Source organism: Glycine soja, chromosome 19 (genome assembly GCF_004193775.1).
Source record: "Glycine soja cultivar W05 chromosome 19, ASM419377v2, whole genome shotgun sequence".
NCBI classification, from domain to species: Eukaryota; Viridiplantae; Streptophyta; class Magnoliopsida; order Fabales; family Fabaceae; genus Glycine; species Glycine soja.
Window position 1 is genome coordinate 41,480,134 of NC_041020.1, and position 25,138 is coordinate 41,505,271.

The following is a 25,138-nucleotide window of genomic DNA, read 5'->3' on the forward strand; positions in this document are numbered from 1 at the left end:
TTAACATTTTAGTTTTTCGGTCTGAAGTTCATGCTCCATTATTAATTAGACTCATTGCATTTGAATATTATTCATTTTATCTCTCGTAATCCTTCACGGTTTTATCCTTAAAAAATGTTTTGATGAGTCAAGAAAAGAAGAAATTTATAAATTATGCTCACATGTAGCTTAGACCCTTCTTCTAATAATATTTGAACCTCAAGTCTACTATATTGTTAATTAAGCTCCACCACATGCGTACGAAAAATTGTCTACTTTAGCTCATGTGTGAACTTTCACTATTTTAACGCATTGGTATGGGAAGTGTGTAATTAATTTACGTTTTATTCTCTTCTCTTTAATTAAATTAGATCGCCTTCGTTGCTCTCCTAATGTTGTTGCAGGTGTTAAATATAGTTTGGTTTTCATCTCATCGATAGCGACAAACCCCTATCCATCATCGCCTATTCCCTTATTTAGGAAACCCCAAAGCCAAATTTTCTCTCATTTGTGCTTCTTATGAGAAGATAAACAACAAGGACAAAGGACCTGCTAGTGGAAAACCTTGCTGGGAACGAACAATGGCTACGCCGCCAAATAGCAGGCTTCACACCATGTTGCGGGCATCAGTGCAATCAGTTCAGTGGACTTACAGCCTCTTCTGGCAACTTTGTCCACAACAAGGGTACGTATAAACGTTTGTTGTTAATTAGTTAGTTGCTTCCTCGAATTAACACCCATATTTCTTAACTGGGTTTAGTTACACAATTTATATATCTATGAGATCAACTAGCAACAAAGTTGTGTATAACAGAAGAGACTAGTTGTCTCTGATAGTATTTAATTATGTTTCAATGTCTTTAAAAAAAGATATATATATTTATTTGAGAAACTAAAAAAATTCTATGGGATCAAGTTTATTTGTCATAACTAATCTAAGTCTTGTATGTATGTGACATTAATTGATGATGATTAATGAGTTTGAAGTGGATTGATATATATTTGATTATTAATAATTAATAGGATATTGACTTGGGGTGATGGATACTACAACGGAGCAATTAAGACACGGAAGACAGTGCAAGCAATGGAGGTAAGCACTGAGGAAGCGTCTCTGCAAAGAAGCGAGCAACTAAGGGAGTTATATGAATCTTTGTCTGCTGAGGAGACAATAAACACGCAAACACGAAGGCCATGTGCTGCTTTGTCGCCTGAGGATCTAACTGAATCCGAATGGTTCTATTTGTTGTGTGTCTCTTTCTCCTTTCATCTTGGTATCGGGTAAGTCAACTCCAAGTCCAATCTTACATTTTTACTTTTCTTAATTTCCCTTTACTTTGAAAATTATTTCATTTATTTCCTTTCTCTTTTCATTACTATCAACCCTTCAACACTACTTTTTTATTATACTTCAACCCTTCAACACTGTCCATGGATCATTCTTTGTATCAAAGAGAGATTTCTTTTTCTTTTTCTTTTTTTCATTTTTCATCAGATAGATCATGTAAAGTACAGTTCTTATGTCTTAATACCCTTAAATATTAATCATCTCATCAATAATCTTAATTTTTTTTCTTCATATCATATCTCATCATCAATCTTATTAATATTTTTCTCTTTTGTCATATAAATTCATTTTGGTGTCTAATGACTTTTTTCCTTCAATTTTTTTTTTCAAACGCCCTCATCTCTTGCCACTCGATCAAATAATGATGGTATCAATGAAGAGGTTGTGTTTGTAAGAAAATTGAGTTTCTACTTTTGGGGAAGAAGTAACTTTTTATTATACTTCTTATTTTCTTTTTCGGGATATGAGACTTAAGCGTTGAAAAATATAAAATCCTCAATTTTTAAAGTGAAATAGTTTTTATTGTATTTATATAAAAAAAAACACTTGATTGATAATTGAATTTTTTTGAAAGACTCTCAAATTGTATATATTAAAAATGAAATCTCACTTTTCAGAGTGATCTAATAATTTTTTATTATATTATCTTCCTCATTATCATGCATGGTTTTTTTGTTATAAAACACTTCTTCTGCATTTTTAAAGAAATTATTAACATAATTACTTCTCAATTTATTTTTTAAAATCAAAATTTCATATTTTTTGCTTGAAACTCAATTGTTATATACATAAATTAGTTAACGTCAAATTCATACGCACACATATTATATATTAAAGTTTTTTTCATGGGTAACTGATCTTATGTTCTCTTCTAAAATATAACAAATAAACCTCCAATTGATCCTTCTGATTTTATGAGTCAATCATTCTAATCTTAAAGATTTAAAAACCCTTCACTTGTGCCTAATTTTATAAAATATCATTCGCTTTAATGTTTATTTTTCTTTCACGAAATAAAAATGAATTAAAATGAACGATATTTTTTTAACACAGACTTATATCTCGGAAACTAATTGCGGGATTTACTCCAAAAAAACAAAAACTTGGTACCCATTATTTTAATCATTCTTTTAATTTTAAATACTTTTTGAAAAATTTCAACTTTATATTTTTAAAATTCAATCTAAATTTAATTCATATAAGTCGGTGGAGGATCAACTTGAGAACTTTAGTTAAAGCTAGAAAGAAATTTGCAATGATGATTTGAACTTTGAAGCATTCGAAGCAAACATTATTTTTTTCTTTCTTCTTGCTTTATTTTCTTTTCCACTGAAAATAAAGTCACCCCCGGTGAATTATAAAGGGAGAGAGAGACTGTTGTTGCTTGTTTAGCCCTAACTTTAGTTAAAGCCAATTGAAAAAGGGAATTGCTATAGTTGATACGCTCAATCTTACGAAGACCCCCATAAAACAAATGTCAATAACAGCTCGAGATTATAAAGGCAGAGACAGACACAGTTGTTTAAATTTTTTTTTCGATACTCGAGACTTCAGCTGGCACTTCCCTTAGAAAAGAAAAGATATAGTTACTCCCAGTGAAACAGAAAGGCAGAACTTGTATAGCAGCTGCAAAAGCCAGTTGTGCTAACATATACATCATTTCAAAACAAATTAAACCTCTTTGATTGTTTTGAAGCTCAAAATCATATCGAGTCTTCCAAGTCATAATAATCGATTTTTCAAGATAAATAACAGATTTTCAAGAATTAAAATTTATAGTCGCTATCTCAAGGAAATAAAACCAATTAGGGTCCATAAAAAATTGGGCAAGTACCTTGAAATAATCATACCTTAAACATTAATTAAAATCCATCACAAATATCTTTTTGCAAACTAAAATATTAAAAAAAATAATAACAAAAGAAACCTTGGGTAAAGCTAAGTTCATCGTGTGTGTGTGTCTATATATATATATCAAACAAAGAAGAAATGGTAAGAAAGGGAACAGTCCTCATCTACTTTGTTAGCCTCGTCATCATCACTATTTTTCCCTGGCCTTCACTCGCAAATCAAAAAAGAAAAGAAACAAGTCACCCTCATCTAAACCTCACACACCCTCTTCATCCTTGTTTAATTTCATATCTTTGCATCATTCGTTCACCATGCATGTTGCTGTGTGGGGACATTCTTGGCTTCGAACTATTTTGCAACTCCGTACCACGTTCTAGTTCCTTGAACAGTAACCCTCACCACACATGCATGATTGTCACTGCACAGCATGACCACACTGTTCAAGGAACCACCACTCGTCCTTTTCACGGCTTCCCTATTTGTTTTGACGAAATACCAAGGTTTATAGAAAAGGACAAGATGTTTCAACAGAAAAAGCCACTTCCTTCACAAATTTGGGAAGGGGCAATTTTTGTGTGGCCCCAAATATGCAATTTATGTCTCGACTGTTGTTGCTTCTCTCCCTACAGTTTGTCTTTTCCTAATCAACCGTTCCAAACAAAGTGTTATAACTATAACCTCATTTCCCCCAAATGAAAAATGTGCACCTGATCCACCAGTGAACCCTTCATGCATGCTCCAAGGGTTTGGTGCACATGCAATCTAACTTTTTCATGTATTACTAGAGGTGTTCTATATTTCAACATATAGAAGGCTATGTTTGATTTTCTGTCTGAAGTGATCCAACTAACTGTTAAATTTCGCGTTGAAATATAACCTCATATCCAACTACTATGAACTTTCTCTCTGTGGTAGTCAATTCTTTAGTTCTACTTTAAACTTTTCAATCACAATTTTATCTCCCTCACTCTCTCTTAATAGTTAATAGTTTTCACACTACTCTTTTCATTTGGGAAATTATACATTGGGCCTCCAAGTTTAGATGATAATTAATAAAACAGCTTTAGGTGATGAATGTATCTGTAGCTTCTTTTCACCCAAATCTTTATCTTTAGACTGAACTAAGGTGTGATTGGATAAAAGGGAAATTATTTTTATACTGACATGCATGTTACATTCTTTAAATTAAGAATGTGTATTGAATGGTTCAATTCTCTTGTTTTAGTTAATACTTAAAACTAGTGATATAAGAATGATGAAAAAATTTATGTGCAAATAATATCAGTATGTGTAAAATTAAATCAGTTTTGTGAACTAAAACCCCAGCACACAGGTTAAGGAAATATTAAAATTAAATACACTATATTAGATATTTCTAATTTCTTAATAAAGCATGTGTTAAATTAATGACTTATAACTGATTGATGTACTATAAGGTTGCCCGGAACAGCATATGCCAGGAGGCAGCATTTATGGCTCAGTGGTGCAAACGAAGTAGACAGCAAAACTTTTTCAAGAGCTATTCTTGCCAAGGTACTTAATTAACAAATACAGTAGTAATTCACACTTTATCCTTGACTTTTGGGCACAATTCCCAGGCACTGCAGAGACACAGAACAGAAGAAGCATAAAAAGCAATATATCCTTCTTCCAACCCTGTATGATTGCAATACAAGATATCTAACTATAGATTCAGAAAAAAAAAAAAAAAAGACATCTAACTATATAATTGATTTTTCACCACTTAAAAGTTGCTTTTCAAATTCTCCCGAACGTTTTCTGTACTACCATAGTTATTTAAAATTGGAAAAATTTTCCATGCATGAAGCTTCACTTACTAACTAGCTTCTCTTCTCTCTTTCAATGACGGCAAAATCTTCCACGCGCGGCCAGAGTGCTCATATACAGGTGAAATTTTTTCCAACTTGTCCATTTGTCCTAGGCATATCTTAATACATTTTTGTTTCTTGAAAAGACTTTTTGACTAGTAAAGTGGAATTCATCAAAGTAAAAGGAAAGAGATGAATAATAACATAAAAAATCCATGGTTTTAACATACAGAGAATCTGACATATAAAGCTTCCATAACAAAAAATAATAACAAAAGGAGCTAGAACAAAAACAATAACAGAAAAAATTGTTTCTTAAAAATTATTTATTTATCTTGGTCTCTTTATAACAAATATTTGATATATAATTTAATTGTACGTAACACATATTTTTAAACTAATGAAAATATTTGCTAATTTTTTTATAATTTTGTTTTATTTTTTCTCTTAAAATTTTAGAGATTCAAAGTTAATAATTATATTACAATTAATAATAAAATTTATTTAATGTTAAACTATAAGATGCAAACTTTTACATAATAGGAAAAAAAGAAGTATAAGTACTGTATGATGATAATGCAATACATATATGAATGAAAAAGAAAATGAGATGTATAAATAAAAGAACGAAAATGTGATTAATGAGTTGAGAGAATTAAAAGATGCCAATTTATACCAAAAGAGAAAATCTCATAAGAGAATGGAAGCGAAATGCAGCCTTTTCTAATAAAAAATATTTAGTTACTTTTAAGAAACTAATATTATTTATTAAGTAATTAATATTGTTTAATTTTAAAAAATAACATCAGTAAATTAATATATTTTAGCACTCTACAGCAATGACTTCACATCACATATCTGTCTTTCCATTAAGTCGACCCGACTAAAAGCATATGAATTGTCAAATGAAATTTTTATTTAAGAAATATCAAAACTGAATAATATAGTACAACTTAAAACATATGACATTCAGTTATAATTTATACGTTTTTGCCATGCAAATTGCAGACAGTGGTGTGTATTCCTGTGTTGGAGGGCGTCGTTGAGTTGGGCACAACCGATAAGGTAATACTAATTAACAAGCAAAGAATCCCTCGTACTAATATTAATATTCATGTGCTGTTTTTGTTGAACAAATAATGTCCTCAATTTAATACGTGTTTCTTCATCAATTAATAAACTAGATCGAAGAAGACCTAAATTTCATCCAACACATAAAGAGCTTCTTCATAGATCAGCAGCCTCCTCCTCCCACGGCAAAGCCTGCACTGTCAGAGCACTCCACCTCCAATCTCACTTCTTCATACCCTCTTGTTATTGTTCCTGTCACTGCTGCCGCCACCGCCAATAATGTTCTCATCCAAAACGACATGAACATTGTTGATAAAGGAGAAGCTATTATATTGAATAATAATAATAATAATACCGAAGCAGAATTATTAGCAGACCCTAACAGTAACAGTTTCATACCGAGCGAGCTAATGGAGCTGGACCACCAGTTGGAGGAATTCGGGGTCGGATCACCTGGAGATGGCTCCAATCACTTGGATTCCTTCCCCAAAGAGGAGTCAATGGCACTGTGTGCTGCAGGGTTGGAGCTCCTTCAACTTCAACGACCACCAGCTCCAGGTAATTAATTAAACTATGCTACACTATTTATTCATTTTCTTCCCACTTTTCTTTCTATTTTTTTCTTCATTTCTTATTAAATTTCTCACATTTATTTATTTTCTCTCTCTCTCGATCTATCTATCTTCCTTCCACTCATAGTACTCCAAAAAATGAGGGTATATGTTTAATATTTTCCTTATTTAATTATTTCTTAAGATAATGTATATTTCTTAATAAAAATATTATTGGGATAAGTTGATACATATGATAAAATGATATGTTTGTGAGAGAAAACTTCTATTAAAATATTTGAAAATTAGTTATGAATAAATTAAGATATTATTAGAAAATAGTATTTTCTTAATTTTTTAAGAAAATTAAGAACTTCATTTCTTAACATACCATTTCTTTATCAAACTCAATAGATATAGATAGACAGCATAAATATTTCTTACTCTCTCGTTTAATCATAAATTATCATATAATTTAATTTTTTTAATTTTTATAATAATTACTTTAAAAATAATAATAAAAGTGATTAATCTTGAGTGATATTGACATTGTAAAAGTCTTTATTTTAACAAAATATTAAAATTAAACTCTTTCAATATCTGTTTTTTATTAAATATCTGTGGTAAATAGTGTAAAAACTCCTTTAAAGTGAGTTCATTAATTTATAAAATAAGTTATATTTTATGTTTAAATTTAGTACATTGAGTTATATTAAACAATATCTTTTATGTGCCTAAATATGAGATGTTAAGTTCGTGCCTACTTAAAAATATTTCCAATAAGAATATCAATTTCTACTTTAATTTCACTTTAGAAAAACCCTTAAGAGTATGACACATTCATACATCAACAACTTTTTTTTTTTGTTTTTTTTATCTCTTCTCATCACATTATATCATTTATGATATTTATATTTCTCCATATCTTCTGTTTCTTGCTCTCTTAAGAGTCTATTAGCATTGAAGATTCATCATATTTTCCCTTAATTTATTCATGGCTTAGTATATTTTGTTTTGCAGCACATCCTCCCACAGAAAATCTAGCACAAGGCGACACAGACACCCACTACTCTCAAACAGTGTCCAGCATCCTTAAAAAGAACTCCAGCAGGTGGTGGCCGGATTCACCCTCCGTCAACCACCCCACTGACTCCTTCCAATCAGCTTTCAACAAATGGAAATCCGACACTGACAACCACCACCACTATTTCCACGAGACGGTGGCCGATGGCACCTCGCAGGGGCTCCTCAAGTACATTTTGTTCAACGTCCCTTACTTGCACGCCAACCGGCTCAAGGGCACGGGAGCTTCGTCATACGAGACTAATCACGTGATGGCGGAGCGCCGCAGAAGGGAGAAGTTGAATGAGAGGTTTCTCATTCTACGTTCGATGGTACCTTTCATGATGAGGATGGACAAGGAGTCCATTCTGGAAGATACCATCCACTACATCAAACAGTTAAGAGAGAAGATTGAGAGTCTCGAAGCGCGTGAGCGCCTCCGGGGGAAGAGGAGAGTGAGGGAGGTGGAGGTTTCGATCATAGAGAGCGAGGCGCTGTTGGAGGTGGAGTGTGTGCATAGGGAAAGGTTGTTGCTGGATGTGATGACAATGTTGAGGGAGTTAGGGGTGGAAGTGATGATGGTGCAGTCTTGGGTTAAGGATGATGGAGTGTTTGTGGCGGAGATGAGGGCCAAGGTGAAGGAAAATGGTAACGGGAAAAAGGCTAGTGTTGTTGAAGTGAAAAATGCCCTTAACCAGATTATACCACATCATGAGCCATACACACTTTGTTCCAATGATCACTTTTAACCATGCGTTTGGACTTTAATTAATTAAGGTGAGACGGCTGTGCCAAACATGAAAGGTGTGTTTGTTAGTTAATTGAATAAATTTGTGTAAATATTTAATTCATTTGGTCAACTAGGAACTTGAATTGATCATGCATGTAATAATATATATATCATGAACTTTGCATGGAGGGTGGGGGGTGGTGTGTCATACCCATGAATGTCCTCCTTAATTAATTAGTCTCGACCTCTGCATGTAATAAACATAGTTTCACGTACGACTGGGATAATTATGTTGTGAGACAATATTCTTGTAAGGAAAGTTTCATAAACATTGACTATGTGCGATGTTTGTTGTATTGAATATTTAATTGGTGATCAAATAAATAATACTATGTAAGCAAAAAATTATACTTAAAATAAGTTGAAATATAATTAAAATTTAAAATTGGCGCCGTTGTTTGACTTAGGTGAGTTAATGAATTTCAAAGACATAAACAAGAATCAAAGATTAGATTTGAGGAAATATTTTGAGGAGACAAACTTAGAATTGAAATAAAATTAGTGATTTGCTAACGTTTAGTCAAATGAAGTCTTAGGAAGAATGGTTGAAGGATTGCAGGACTTGAACCAAATTTTTGAAGACATGATCAAAATTGTAAATCTGAAGTGAAGGTGCAAGTGTTTCAATTGAACTCTTATTTTATTTATTGGGATTATTATTTCATTAAAAGTATTGTTTTTTGAACACAAAAAATAAATTATTGAAATTGTGGAGAGCTTTAGATATATTTTGAACTTTGTTACTACTCAAAATAAAATGTGACTGATTACTGTATATTTTTAATGTGAGTTATTTTTATATGTTCATATTTAAGAATAATATTTTATTTATGTAAAGAGTTACTTATTTCACTTTATTTATTATATGTAATTTAGACGATGAAGCATGTTACATTCCCTATAATTGCAAACAGAAACCATCAACATTCTAAAAGACAATAATAAATTCAACATGTCCTCGTAGCCTATTTACCTTTCTGTTATACCTAAAGTCACGTTTAGGAGGAAAATGCATAGGCTGATTGAAAGAAGAAGGGGCCTTGATTAACACAAACAATTTGATAGGACCTACACAAAAGCAGTTAAAGTATAACAGTGGCATTATTATAGAACAAAGCATTTAAAAATATTAGGAGATAACATAAAGAAAATTCATTCAAATTAAGAGTATATACTCAAATTGGTCCTTAAAAAATACATGGCACATCAAGTTGATCCAACAAAGATTTTGGACATCAATCTGATCCCCCAATTTTAAACGAATATCAATTTAGCTCCTCAAACGGTCTTTGAACAACAATTTGGTCCCAAATTGATGCTTATTTCACACTAGAAAAGTCCAAAATTTTGAAGGATCATCTTTAAGACTCATGTATCTTTAGAGGACCAATTTGAGTATTTAATCTTCATACTCTGTTTAAATAAACTTATACATAAATACTTATAAAAAAAGAAAAAGAAAATATAAATTGATCTTCTTCCCTAAGTTAAAATCAACTTATAGTAAGTTCTTCTCTCAGGTATAAAGCTGAAATACATAAGTTGATTTTAACTTATGAAAGAAACTCATTTTATTTTACCGTCTTATATATTCTTATCTAAAGTGCTTATCGAGCAAACAGGACCTTAATGTGTATCAACTAGAAGAAGAAAAAAAGTGAATAAGTCCCAGGATAGGTCACAGAGCCAGCATCCTTTGATATCAATGTCCGAATTGACTGTTAAAGAAAACACGAAACACAACCTCCAACACTCCTTCCTCTCACAAAACACACATCATCTTAATCCAGGAACATAAAATTACTATCAGTAAGGAACCTTTCTCGAAAAGTGTCGGCCGCTTTACTCCTCGCAAAATCATCATTAACCTTGCAGAGGAAAAATTCAAGACATAAATATGCTGAGGTCGAAGTGGGCTAGCTCCGAGCGCCAAAACGACACCGTCTACGATGGGAACCTCGCTGATCATGGTCTTAAACGCGGTTTGCATATTCAAAAGTGAATTCATCAACTTATCCAATCTCTTGGTCCCCACCTTGATATCCCTCATTTTGCTAACGTGCTTTCTCCGAAACGATGGCTTCACCTCAGTTCCCAACTCCATCTCCTGAGGTTAATGACAAATTCAGGGTTCGTGCAAATCGAATAAACAATAATGAATTGAAAGTTGAAATTCAAAATTTCCACTAAGAATTTATAACATACCAGTTGCTTGTACTCCGAATGCATTGCGTCAAATTCGAGGCTCATATCCTGCACCATGCTGCATAAATTAAATCGAAATTGAAGAATGAAATTGAAATTGAAATTCCATGTGTTTGAGGGTTTTGAAATGAAGGAAAAGGACATACGAGGGTATTTGCTGGTGCATGTAAAGGATGAATCCTACGACGTCGTAGATGGTGTGAAAGATGGCGGAGCCGCCCAAGGTATCGGATTGTGAAGATTTTTGCTTAATCAATCTTCGGCTATGAGTTGGCCATAATGTATATGAATTAGTTAATCCATATATTTTTTTTTATAAAAAAATATTTACTATTTAAAAAAATTAATTTATTAAAAAATTAAAAAAAAACATATGAATTAACTAATTGTATAAATTATATTAAATTAATTGATACTTAAATTTACATGCGCATTAAATATACATTAGAAATTTTACTGTTATATATAATAATATTATTTATTTTATAATAATATAATTGAACTATTAGTTCAAATAATTAAGTGTCGTACAATAACACGAAAGTCACAAATTTGACTCTTGTTTGGATCATTAATTTTAAATTAATTCGTAAAACATATTTTTAAAACATTTATGAATGTAATCCTTATGAGTTATACAGATCACCTGATCCATATAACGAACATTTTAAAAAACTTGTTATCTATATTAGATGCATAAGCAATATAAGTGGTGCACCTAACAACACCTCTATGTTCTTCTTGCTGCATAAAGTGAAAATCTATGGCACTATTTAAATATAAAATGATTCTTGGGTCCATTTGGCTGATTGGATGGAAAGTAAGGAAGGAAAAAAAGAGATTGAAATTTAAATTAAACAAAAGGTTAAAAAAAATATTTTATTTATTTATTTTGGAAGTCAATTTTTCTCTCTTACTTTTACTTTCACTTCAACTAAATAGAAAAATAAAAATAAAAAACTCAAAAAAATATTGTTATTTGTGTTTTCTTTTCGCTTTGTTTTTCCACCCAACCAGACACTGTGTGATTCAATATATTGTTTAGTTTAAAGTACGAAAGGGATTTTAATTAAGAGGAGAGGAGAGAAGAAAAGGAAACAAGTCACTCCATTGCATTGTACTCAGAAGGCTTTCGTGGACTATTAAACTTCCTTGTATGGCACCCATAGGCTTCCGTGAACGATTGGTAAGGCAAATAACATTCAATTTAAAAAACATTAAAAAATTGTACACCCATTTCCTGGTTTTTGCATACCTCAACTATTTTTCTTTTCAGAATACTCTATAAAAAAATGAGTCACGCATTCTTTCCTCAGAAATTATATATTATAGATTTCAAATAATAAGTATCCTTGATCATTTCCATATCTACATGAAAAAATCTTGTAGGATTCGAATGGATATGTGATAGCTCCAAAACATATAATTTCTCCCATAACAAACAGCATTCTCATATATGCAATGATATTGCATCCATTATCCTATGTTTAGCTCTCGCTCCATCATAAGTTAGAATTTTCCATTAATGATGGTTTTTTACTCCCATCCTCCATTGATTTTCTGAATTCTACAATTCCTTTCGCCTGTTATCTACGTTTTGGGTTTTCCGACTTCAATTCAGAATTTAAGTTTCATTTCTATATAATTTTACAATTCTAAAACTCTCAAGTTCCAATTTTTATTTTATTTTTATTTTTGCTTCTAAAACTCAATCTTCCAAAAGCATATTATAGCTTTGAAGGTCCAAGTTCGGGAAGAAGAAAAAATTAATTCTACAACTTGGGAATTTCAGAATTGTAAAATCACTGAAATCACTGAAAATCAGGAATATACTTTTGAAACTCCAAGTAAATGTTGAAGGGTGCTAAAAGCAAAAAAGGGGTACAGAAAATGTAATCTAAAATGCTGAGGGTGAATCTCTTCTTGTTACATTGTTAGTGTATCAGTGCCTACCATTAGGCCATTTTTTGGGGATAACGACTCGCTATCAAGGCATTGTACCTCCTGTATACAAACACCTCGTTTTTATATTACAGAGCACGTCTATAACACGAGAATTTCCTGTACAAATTTCTGCTGCAGCTACAACTATAACCTAAATAAATATTTTCCTAAATCCATAAAACAAATATCTTCGAGATAGAAACCAGAAGATGAGGCTTCTTAATCAGCTACTGTCATGTATCGGCAGGCAGCGTTTACCACCTCCTCACTAGCAACACACCACTAGCTAACCTCAATATTCTTAGACACTGTAAATCTGTAATGTCCCCGAAAAACCAAACTTCCTGAAAATCTTTTTGACAATAGGAAGTCCTGATCAATTATCAGTACCAGAATTGAAAAAATCTGTGGACAGAAAAATTATACTACTTACCACATACAACGTTGACCAAAGTTATCCCAGAGGTTCAAATTAAATTGGCTCAGGGGAGTGACAGCATAGCTTTTCCCAAAGTTATACACCATATCGTCTCAAAGCATTGCTCAAGCTTGGCATCACATTATATGCTTGATATGATCTTCTGAGTTCAATAATGGAACCAACCTGGATCAATAAAACCAAGGACTAAGTGAATCTATACAACAGACTAGGAAGTTGAACAAAGCATTTGATGGTTTATGTATTATGTTTAAAGAAAGTCTTTTAAATTTTCAGTACTGTATATAAGTAAGACACTTGAACCAATTCCATTATTTTTTGTAGAAGGAAAACTGTTCAACTAAATCCCCTTATACCCAATGTAAATCATTTATTTCTTTTTTGGGTGATGAGAATAGAAACTATAAATCAGTAAGATACTACCAGTACTAGTGACATGCCAGTTATGGGCTCCCAAAAGTGGAATTACATAAAAAGCAATTCAAGCCAGGGAAGTGCAGCTGGCATGAATTTCTTGCTTGATAATGTGGTGTTACCAATGAGTTTGCATGTAAAGTATAATTACAAGAATCCTCCTTGCATGAGATAAATAACATAATACTATTGTTTTAGATATTTTCACCTTAAATTTGTATAATACTCTTATATTAAATTTTTTAATATGCACTCTTGTAATATTAATATATTATTCAAACTTTCTAAGTATACATGCTCCTACGAGCAAAACTAATTGCAGATTTAAGCATATTCCATATTTCAACTGCTATCTTGTGCATATTGATATGCCGATCAAATCAGGAGGCAATGCAACGATCCTCTGAAATTATCCATTCCTCATCTTTATGGTCCTTTTCTTTTATTTTTGGGCATGTATAAGTATGTCTGAGACATATTTGTCATCTTCAAAACAAAATTAATTGAATAACTGAATATGCATCTCAAAAGAAAATTAAGTGTGTTTAGCTCATCTTATTTTAGAGAAATAATTTCTTATTTTTTGTCTGCTTCATGAGAAAGCTTTTAAAAAAACAAAGGACTGTTTACTTATGTTCTGTTTTAACTTTTAATTACAAAAATGTCCCCTTGCTTTCATTTCATGTTCTTTTTTAAAAAATTTATGTAAGAAACAGTTATTTTCACTGTTTCCTGTACAAACTTTTGAAAGCGAGAAACAAAACGAAACAATGTAAATTTTTTGTAATTAAGAGTAAAAACAAAATGAAAATAAAAAACATTTTCTCAAATAAAATAGTGCCCAATCCCTTAAACAATTGTTACCAAACATGCTACTGGTCAAAATTTTAGTAGAGTCTGAAAACCCAATTTTCTAGATATCAGACATGTTACTTTAATGTCAAAATTTAAGCTTGAGTGAGGACATAGGGAAGGGAGATGAAGTAAAATTTCAAAAGCCTTCATTTGCATCCTGACAAGTACCTGAAAGCTGAGTAAGCATTTTGTATAATGTCTCCATATATCCCGTAAGTATTCCCACGCATATTATTAGAGATGAACCTTGACCTGAAGAAGGTATTATTAGTCACAGCAGAATGAATTCAATGATTAAAGCAGACATCCAACATCTAATGAGTCTTTCAAATCACATAACTGACTTAAGTATAGGGAATAATCAACATCTCCCTTCCCTTTGCAGTGTGGCAACTGGCAAAGAGATAGCATTGAAGTCAACCAGATCAGCTAAAACTGAAATTATCAGATTAGTTATGATTTAGGTGTTTTTCCAATATTTCTACAATTTTCAGTTTTACCAAACTAACAAGATCCTTGACACAGGCAGTAGATAAATTTTATTTAAATATTTAAGTTGAGACAATTCTCCTCTAAATTTCAAATTTTGAATAAAAAATGACTTTAAAAATGCAATTTGTAAATATAATTAAATAAAAACATAAAAGTAGGAAGTGGGTGAAAGAGGTCGATCTAAGCCATTAATTTGGAAAGACAGTTTTCTCCTTCCTATTCAATTGTATTAAACAAAATGCTAGGCTTTCAGAGAAGAGGGATTGGATGCCAAGTGAAAGAATCTTCCTTCTATTGTAGAGTAGATTACATACTTATGTAGCATGACAAAGTCAATAAAAAAGCATAGAAAATGAAATTGCAAAGTAACATAGGAAAAACGACAAAAGCAAATAGGTAAAAAGTCATTCATTGTCATCTTTTATGGTTCAAAATTACATATGACTCCTAACTAATAAATAAGACAAGTCAATTGAGGAGCATCCACTTATCATTTGCATAAGTTCTTACAAATTCAAAGTTGACATTCATCCATAACATTTCCCACCATATGCTCTGGTTATCTTTTAAATTTTAACTTCAACAACTCAAATCAAAAGTGATAAAGTAACAGTTATGTGGCAAGAAAAATACCAAATCCAGATTCTGATATGGTATCACATATCCATGTAATAGTCATTGCACCACAAACCAATAAAACAGATGTCACCATTACATGCTTGACCCTGCAAAAGTAGCAAATATTTTAACAAAACAAAAATATATATTAATTTGACGAGATTTTCCGCCAAATTTATTACTCAGTAAAATTATGACAACAATCAAATAGAATGAAAACCATATTATCAAGCATAAAACAAAACAAAAAAAAAATAGGATAGCAGTTTCATAATGTGCTTATAAAAAAAGGAAATGTCATAATGTAATGAAGGCCAATGACACTGCTATGTCCACCAGTAATTAAGATCATCTATTTTTAAAGAAATCTGTTGAAATTACAATATATGAAAAATCATCTATTTGACCTTACTCATGATATCAACTTGTGAAGATAACATTGGTAGTTCAATTATTTGTTGGATTATTGAAATCTTGCTAGTAAAATATTCTTGTATACAAATTACCTATAAGTGGCAGCATAAATTGAATATGGAAGTGAGTAACAAGCCACTATTAAAGCTTCCAAAATTGCAAAGCCAAATGACATCCACCATCTGAAATGTGCGGAACAAGTGAATAGTTCATTAGTTGAAATTTCTTAAATCAAATATAAAGGGAGATAGCAAAAAAATGTTTAGCTAGAAATTAGGTGACTGCTCAAGATGAATAGATAGGCCCACATATAACTCTTAATCTTCTCATGCCCATCCAGACCTTCTTTCCGTAAGTTTACTAGAGAAGGGACAACATGACAGAGTACCTGCACATGAATATCTTGTATAAATGCAGTTCATAAAAGGCTGAAACATCAAAAAAGAAATCAACCATACACAAGAAAAATGGGTATCCGGTTGAGATTTGAGAACCTCAGTGTTCTTTAGTCTTTACAACCAAGTACTTCACGGTTCACAGTTAAAATAAGGAGAAAAATAATTCTTCTTTCAAAGATACTTATTTACAGAAGACTTATTTCCTTACATAATCTAAAGCACAGAGAGCAATGTTTCCAAAGATCTACTTTGCTTTAAAAGAGGAACACAACTGGTTTCATATATTGATATATATCACATACTTTTATGAACACACTTGCAAAATTATCAAAGAATTAAAAATCGAATATAATGAAAGGAAGTTGAACATCCTTTGGCCATCAAAGTAACAGAAAGTAAACTTTTGCATCAAATATCTGTCTAACAACTCAATAAATAAAGGGGGCATACCTGCACAATAATGGACGCGATTGATTATCTGAGGACTGATCCCAAGCTGGAAAATAGATAGCTTGAGCTCAGCAGTGAAGTCACCAAGTTCATCTGCCAGAAGCTACATGAATAACTGTTCACATGTATAAACTCAGAAAAATATCCAAGCAAAAAATTGCTCCAGAAAATATTGGACTGTTGACCTAACTCAGTTATTAAATTGTAGGTATCCTATCTTAGGATTTACTTAAATTCAAATTGTAAATATCTTATCTTATCTTAGGATTTCTATATATATCTACAATCAATGTTGGAATACATGTACAACTATAATCAATTTTGGAATGTGATTACCATCCTTCCACTACTTTCTATAGCAAAAACACTGACATAATGGTCCAAATTTTCCTTCTCACAAGCTACCTTGAGCTAACACCCAAATTGAGTTCAAATATGTCAAATTTGAGTTTCAGGGCCATTAGCAAATTCACCCAAATATTTCTCCTCATTTTATTTTCTTGCATCCAATTATGGTCCCTTTAGGTTCACAGGAGTTTCAAAACGAATATCACTCAATTAACATTTGCCAATGAGAATCAAAAAGCGTGGCTATGTGTTGTAAGAGCTACAGAGGTTAAAATCAACGCATGGTGCAACTTACCAACAGATGATCCTGCGACAAAGCTCAAGTAGTCTTCCGGTATCAACCTTCTGTCAAACCCCGGAAGAGGAATAAAATAGCCAACGCGACTAATCACAATTAACACAGCCGTTACGAACAGCCTCCTCCGAATCTCGCTCTTGAAAAACGATTCCGCGGCGCCGTTAATCACAGAACCCAATCGCGCAAAGTTCAGAAACCTGTTCCTGAACATCAATGGTTTCAGTTGCAGGGTTCCCGAGTTGTCAGCACTCGGAGACGACGCAAGAATCGCCTCCCCTCCATCGCCGCCGCGTGTCGCCGGAACAACTTCCTTGCTCCTCGGAGCATCGACGCGCACATAATCATCTCGGAGCCGGTCGGAGAAGCTAACAGAGAGAGTCCGGTTCAGCTTCGGAAACAAAGACCGGTTCGGTGCGTTGTTGAATGCGGGGTTTGTGAAAAGGTAAACCCTAGTTCCAACTCCGTTGATGCATTTTACGTATCTTCTTTCTGCATAATTAACGTTCAATAAGAGGCTACAATGCTTTGTATAAATAGCTTCTTCTTTTTTTTTCTCTCTTTAGCGTTAAGAGGAGGAAACTTACCTCTGAGTGCGTTGGGTTTGGTAAGGAAGCAGTGTGGATAGAAGTGATTAGGGGAGAATCGCGTTGCTTCCATGGTTGTTGGACTTGGAACAGTGAGAGTGAGTGTGTCCGCGGCCTGGATCCTCTGTTTCTCGAACTAAGTTACACGATCTCTGGGGGTATTTTCATTGGACCATGTCACGATGTGTGTGCCAACTCGGTACGTGGCGTGGGATGATTGGTTTAGTAGGAGTCGTGGGAATATTTTTGACAAAATTGGGACAACTTTTATTATAACATTGAATTTTTTAAGGGAAATTTTTTTTACGTGTATAGAAAAAAGTGTAAGACAGAAATATTTAGGTTAAAACTTAAAATACAATTTTTAGTCACCCATGTTTTGATTATGTTATATTTAATTTAGTATTTTATATTTTCAAGTAATTTAAAATGATTATTCTAAAATAATAATCTTTTCAATTTTGACACACGACTTTTTTTAAATTAATTCAAAATATAAAAATTGTTTCATTATATTCACATACAGAAAAACTATATAACTCACCTATTTAAATCAAAAACAATCATGAACATGGTGTAAAAATATGTGAAAAGTGATTTCAATGGGAAATTAAAAAGTTTAAAAGAATTCATAATTAATTATTCATTTGATTCTTATAATTATATAAATTTTACCTTTTAATCTTTATACTTAAAATCATCTATTTTAGTTCACACATATTATTTTTAATCATTTTTAGTCCCTATAGCCTAAACTCATAAGGATTAAAAATAGTATGATAATGACTAAAGTGGAAGATTTTTTTTAAAAAATGCATGGACTATATATAATGGTAAAGTTTGTACAGCTATGAAAATAAAATAAGTAATTAAATAATATAAAAATTTTCTATGGTTGCCTGTGATTAATTTCTCATGTGATTTTCATCATATGTTATGATCCTTTTTTGGTTTTGAATATCAATTGAATTTCATAGTTTTTCTGCAAAAGTGAATCTAATGACACAAGTTTCATATTTTGAATTAACCAAAAATATTCAAAATCATGTCCAGTAATTGAAAAGATCAATATTTTGGAAGGATCAATTTGTCCCACTTTAAAAATATAAAAGACTAATTTGACTTTTTTAAAAGATAAAAGAACAAACTAAATATAATAAAGTTGTTGCATATTAGTTATTTTTTCACTAAGTAAAATTTAGATATAATAAGGTAAAATATATTTTTCATCTTTTTAAAATTTTCAAAGGTTGTTTTTAGTCCCTATAAAAAAATTGTCAATTTTCGTGCATCTAAATTTGAAATACACCCTTTTTTATCCTTCAAAGTGTGTTTGGATAGTGCTTTATTCTGGGATGAAAAATGATCTAGATCGATAGCACTTCAAGTGAAATATGGATATTTCAAAATTAGATGGGACAAAAATTGAAAAAAAAAAAAGAAACTAATACTGAACTTTGAAATTTTTAGAGGAACCAAAAATATAGTTTACCCTGTAATATCTCAAATATATGTTTGACTTTAATTTCCATTAGTGAAAAATTTATATTGTCAACATTTAAAAATATCATTGTTATATCTTTTATAGTAGTTATTATAAAATCAAAAAACTTACCATATATAATATAATTATGATTATAAAAGTTAATTATAACTTTGGATGGCAAGGTAAAAGGTCATATAGAATTGTTTCTTCATTTTTTTTCCGGAGCGAATCAAATTTGTTGAGTGAAAAACACATTTTTGCATTTTTGGTTGAGTGACCAAATGGTTGTTAAGCAAAAAAGGCTCTTTGTCATGCATGCATAATGCATAATTGATGGTTAATTGAGTAGACATGTAAGTTATGGTTGTTTGGTGGGATCCAATGTAAGTTATGGTTGTTTGGTGGGATCCAACCTAGTGCTGGAGGAATTAACAAACACAAATAACAATGAATGAGCATAGAAAATAGGTGGCAGGCTAATCCCACTAAAGATTAAGGTTGTTTCATGTCTTATTATGGTCAGTCAATATCCCCCATCACACACCTATTTTGACAAAATCTCTAACTTTCAAAGGGTGAATCATAGACACTCCTCAATGGCTAGGTGATATGTGCTATGTTAAGGGATAGATGTATCTATATATGTTGGTCACTTACACAATGAAAATTTCGTTAGACTTAAATTTACATCTCATGACATGAAAAAGAGATGAGAGTAATAAAAATGAAAGTGTAAAAATAAATATGTGTGACTACATCATCGAAAAGAAGATATATAATAATTGTATACAAAAAGATTGATGTACAACCAAGAAGAAAAGATAACATAAAATTGATTAAAGTGATTTTGACACATATAAAAAAGATCTCGCTTGACACAATGACACTAATGAAAAAAGAGTAGAGGGGGAGAGTAAGAAAGACATTTAAGGAAATGATCAATAAGGATCTCATGGTAAATAATACTAATAAAACTTTAATCTTTAATCAAATAAAATAATGCCAAGTGATCTATATATCTAATCAACTCATATAATAGGATAAGACTTTTATAATTATTGTAACTTTTCTTCTTATCAAAAATTAATTCTTCAACTTCACCTCAAACAGTCAAACAATTAATGTTTTCTTCTTTTTTCCCTAAGAAAAATAAGCTTCTACACCGTGACAGTAGTATATTAAAATGAAGTGTGCGACCTAAAACAAAAAAGGAAGCATGAAGTGTGCCATATTATAGAACCGGTACCTTTGTGCTTTTTTATTATTATTATTATTATGATGATAAATCATAAGTTAACAATGTTACACGGTGAGGGCTCCTATAGCTATAATAATAGCAGCACAAATAATTCAACACCCTGGCTTTATGATGGAATTGCCTCTAGCTAATTAACTTACTGCATACATATACAATATCAGCTCCTTTTGGTGTTAATCAAATCAGGAGCTAGTATGTCCATTCCTTTGGAAGAAATATCTCAGGAGAAGAACTTTGACTCTGAGAAACAACACTGCATTGCATAAGAGCATCTTTCTGATCCGTTTTCTTTTTTGTTGACTCACTGGTGGATACTACTCCGCTTCTCGAGCTATATTTGGGAGCTGAAATGAGATCATGGCATTATAGAACTTTCCTTCTATATCGTATAATTAAGTTTAAAATTTAGGGTACACATTCCATGCACTGAAAATTGTATGTCTTTTAAACATTTTAATAAGATATTGGAATATGATATGTAACATATTTTTCTTAAATAAAGGGCTAGGATACGAGACCTTGAGAAGGTGAAATCTGCAGGCCTAATTGGTGCACTTTAAGATTTAGAGCTTGAACTACTCGGGCTGGAAGGAGGACAGGAGCGCATGCTGCAAAATATATTCAATCTTAAGGTCAAAATGACACACTATTGTAACTTACACCAAAAACTCAAATTTTTTTTTATATGTGAGAATAAAAAATAACATTAAAAATATATAATAATTCACATCTTTTTCAATCAATTGAATTAAACTCTCTTATATATTATACCTTAATATAATAACTTTAAATAACATGATGTGAATTTCATGAATCAAAACGTTGAATTATAACTACATAAATATACATAATGAAAAAGTCATGCTGTCACAAACATACACCTCATTAGGAGGAAATAAAAAAGAGCAAACCTGGCTTGCTGGTTGATTTTGTGCCTGCTTTTTGGGGTAAGAACACGCCAGTACCACATGATCCTTGCCCCGAAACTAAGAAAACAGCTTGCATTCCAGGCCCACCTGTGGCATGTTTGGGCCTTTGACATGATGATCTTGTAAAAAGATTTGAGCACTGGAGTACATATACATATTTTAATTTCAACAAAAGAAGAAAATCAGATATATGAAATGGAAATAATAATAAGTAAAATTATTCAGCAAATAAAGTCCAAATCTGAAAGCGACTTCATTAATTAAATGTAGTACATAAGAATATGTTTAATATTTCCCTCTCCTTCAGCCGTATTAATTAATTGCTATTTGCCTATATGATGTGTGGATATTGCATAGTGCAGAATTCCAGATACACCAGACATTGGCAGTGAGGAAGTTACAATTAACCACTGCATGCACCAATTTTTTTAAGGCACTAGCTCATTATATATATTGGTTAAGGAATTAAAATATAAAGGTTTGAATAACGAATGAAAATATTTAAAGCCTTAAAATTTTCATTTTTTAATGTAAACTCAATATCTTATTGAGAGCATATTTTTCTTAACAAATGGGTGTCGATTAACAAAACCCTGACCTTACACCCTTTTCTTTAATAATGTAAATCATGATAATCATCAATCTACAACTCCAGAAGCTTTCATATGTCATTGCAGATTGATTATGCGTGCATGCGACCAATAATAAGGCATGCTTCATGACATATCTAATTTCATATTGCATGCTTTAGTACTTTTCTACAAGCCACTAAAGTTATCTACATATGTAGGTTTGTGTAACATATTATATATAATATAAGTGTGCACCTTTACAATTTTTAAAATAAAATCAGAGTAACTAGCTAGATTGAGATAATTTTCAACTGACACGTTAACGTCCATCCTTATTTATAATTTGATTTTTTGAGTCATGTTAGAGGGAGCTAGCTGAATTTTGTGCCACGCCATCAACCATATCAATTAAATTAATTAATTAGGATCTGCTTTATATTTGGCCTTTTGTTCTCAACTCAAAAAGAATGTTACCGAAAGTACAAGAAAAAATTTAAAAAAGGTAAAAAAGGCAAGGATTATCTGCAGCGTGCAACGCTAAAGAGTACAGACCCTTTTTGTTTCAAAAGAAAACTGTGTGCAGAGGAATAGTCGAAGTGCAAAAGCATATATTTTCTGTTCGACCCACTAACGCCTAGGGTAGCTACATTTCCTTATACTAAAGTGATTAATTAATTAAAATCCCACATATAATGATAACTTCAAATAGTAGCCTTACACGTAAGTGCCCAGAATGTGACGGCGAATCTTTGATTAAATAAAACTATTTTTACATTCTTAATTAGTAATTTCACTTGCATATAAAGTGTGCCTAACTTATCAGCTTTGGAATATTTGTCATCTCACATTTTTAAAGTACATATACTATTAAAGCTACAGCTTGATTAATACCTAAACCTAACTTAAAGAATGCATCCTTTAATATTATACCTACCATAACTTCTACGCAAACATTGCATCTCCTGAAGCCACAACCAGAGGCAGAGAGATTAATTGAATTACATTGAACAGTACCTGTGACTGTGTTTCCCGTTGATATCTGTGGTAACCGTGTTGCCGCTGTTTTTGGTGGCGGTTCCTCATATGTATCTGTTGGAAAGTTCACACACATACACATATATATATATATATATATATATATATATATATATATATATATATATATATATATATATATATATATATTTATCACACAAAATCCAATCAGTGAAGCCAAATGCTTTATATCAATTCAATCAAACATTTGACTTCTAATATATATAACACTAATTAAAATATTAATATAATTATAACCAAACTATATGTTAACCGTGAAATGTGGAGAGAAAGTAGCATTACACCCACATAAGAGTGTGTCTGAAGGGTTATTAGGTTGATTTAGTTATGAAGGGAAAATAGATGCCAGAGATCATAAGTTCAAATTCTTCCACCAATAAAAAAAAAACTAACTCGATAAAAAAAAAAATAATCGAAGAGTGTGCATGATCCAATTAATCTCTAGTTTTAATGAAACTACTAAATTGCTTATTTCAAACACCTAGCTAGAGGAACTAATGAGAGAAGAACCAAAGGTATTATTAATTACTAACCTTGGAGTCGCATGCCTCGTCCAAAACATGAGAGGGTAGCCAGAGCATTCCTTCTTCAAAACCAACTTCAGCAGCATCATCATGAACAGAAGCCATGAGCAGAACAGAGAAAAGATTACACAACTGATATTGATGATTGTGATGAGTACTCGTTCTGGAATGTGAGAGGGAGAGAGGGCTTTTAAACTCCAACTTCCGACCTACAACTCAACTAAAATAACTTGCGTGTCAGGGAGTGCAGAAAATAAATAAATAATAATTTTCTTTTATGTGCCTTCAATAAGAGACACTAGACTTTTTATTTATAGAGATTATTTCTCATCCATATTTATTATAAAAAATTAAAAAACTTAATATATATGATAATTAGATTATAATATAAAATGTTCTATACAACATTGTCTTTATTTAAATTCATATTAATAAATTTATTTATTTTTTCTTATAATTAATCATTTAATTTTATAAACTATTTAATACAGTATTATAAAATGAGTAATTTGATTTTTTTGCAAAGTGAGAAAAATACAGTATAAAAAAAATACACCTACTATCATTAATTAAGAATAATTCACGAGAAAGTTGAAAATTTTAATTAGTGAAAGTAAATTTATTAATAATTTGTACTATTTTTTTGTCAAAAATATTTTTAAAATTATTAGGACTCAGTCATTTTTTTCCAACAAATTCTTTTCACCTAATTTGTTAATGTGTTGATAGAGAATAGTGGTGATTATGCATTTGTGACTTTATATTCCTCAATTCTTCGAAGAGAGAAAAATAGTTCATCTTATTAATTTACATCATTTATTATTTGTTGACTAAAAAAATATAAAATAATAAAAAATTACTAATTCCAAAAAATATTTTAAAGTAGGTGTTATAAAAACACAAACGAATTTATCAAAATATTGCGTTATGTTGCCAAAAGTTTATGGTTGACCGCCATATAATATAATAGACACGACTGGATTTACACTAATGGACAGCATTCAATTAATACCCAGACATGGTTAAAGAATGTATATTCTTAATTGAACAGTGATATCCATTAAAAAAATGAATAGTGATATTAACATATTTTTATTCATTCTTTTTAATATATTAGTTAAAATTATTTAAAAAATATATAATATCGAGAAAGAGACTTATTAAATGAGATAATATGTAAGATAAAAAGTGTATCTTTTTAATAAATTTCAATCAATAATAAATAATATATTTAAAAAAATGTGTTAAAAAGTGTATTTCTGTAATTTTTTAATTAATTATCATCTTGCCTTGCAATTTCCTCTTTATGCACCCAGAAAGAAATTATTATATGAAGGCACAGGTTTATGATTGATCTTACAATTTTTGTTTTG

The 25,138-nt window shown here is 31.2% G+C and overlaps 3 protein-coding genes and 1 pseudogene across 8 annotated transcripts; 1 reads left to right on the plus strand and 3 right to left on the minus strand.

Moving 5' to 3' along the window:
- Positions 1 to 246: 246 nt before the first annotated feature.
- LOC114399700 (basic helix-loop-helix protein A-like) lies at positions 247 to 8,655 on the plus strand. Its single transcript, XM_028361914.1, has 7 exons — positions 247 to 664; positions 1,003 to 1,260; positions 4,615 to 4,711; positions 5,072 to 5,086; positions 6,016 to 6,072; positions 6,192 to 6,636; positions 7,650 to 8,655. Exons 1-7 carry the CDS (start codon positions 561 to 563, stop codon positions 8,438 to 8,440), a joined length of 1,767 nt encoding a protein of 588 aa, XP_028217715.1. The 5' UTR covers positions 247 to 560; the 3' UTR covers positions 8,441 to 8,655.
- Positions 8,656 to 10,002: 1,347 nt separating this feature from the next.
- LOC114398451 lies at positions 10,003 to 10,791 on the minus strand (annotated as a pseudogene).
- Positions 10,792 to 12,331: 1,540 nt separating this feature from the next.
- On the minus strand, positions 12,332 to 18,112 carry LOC114399284 (preprotein translocase subunit SCY2, chloroplastic-like). Of its 6 annotated transcripts, none has more exons than XM_028361444.1 (9): positions 17,941 to 18,095; positions 17,354 to 17,845; positions 16,711 to 16,803; positions 16,171 to 16,250; positions 15,955 to 16,044; positions 15,464 to 15,555; positions 14,507 to 14,590; positions 13,064 to 13,234; positions 12,332 to 12,974 (listed from the first exon to the last, which is right to left on the minus strand). In XM_028361444.1, exons 1-4 carry the CDS (start codon positions 18,011 to 18,013, stop codon positions 16,189 to 16,191), a joined length of 720 nt encoding a protein of 239 aa, XP_028217245.1. In that variant the 5' UTR covers positions 18,014 to 18,095; the 3' UTR covers positions 12,332 to 12,974; positions 13,064 to 13,234; positions 14,507 to 14,590; positions 15,464 to 15,555; positions 15,955 to 16,044; positions 16,171 to 16,188. The 6 variants fall into 6 exon arrangements, with proteins under 6 accessions (XP_028217245.1, XP_028217243.1, XP_028217246.1 ...); XM_028361442.1 differs by having other exon boundaries at positions 12,473 to 12,982; XM_028361445.1 differs by lacking the exon at positions 16,171 to 16,250 and having other exon boundaries at positions 12,473 to 12,982; positions 17,941 to 18,104.
- Positions 18,113 to 20,655: 2,543 nt separating this feature from the next.
- Positions 20,656 to 23,964, minus strand: LOC114399517. The gene is made up of 5 exons (XM_028361714.1): positions 23,775 to 23,964; positions 23,200 to 23,274; positions 21,596 to 21,752; positions 21,203 to 21,292; positions 20,656 to 21,028 (listed from the first exon to the last, which is right to left on the minus strand). Exons 1-5 carry the CDS (start codon positions 23,868 to 23,870, stop codon positions 20,874 to 20,876), a joined length of 573 nt encoding a protein of 190 aa, XP_028217515.1. The 5' UTR covers positions 23,871 to 23,964; the 3' UTR covers positions 20,656 to 20,873.
- Positions 23,965 to 25,138: the final 1,174 nt, after the last annotated feature.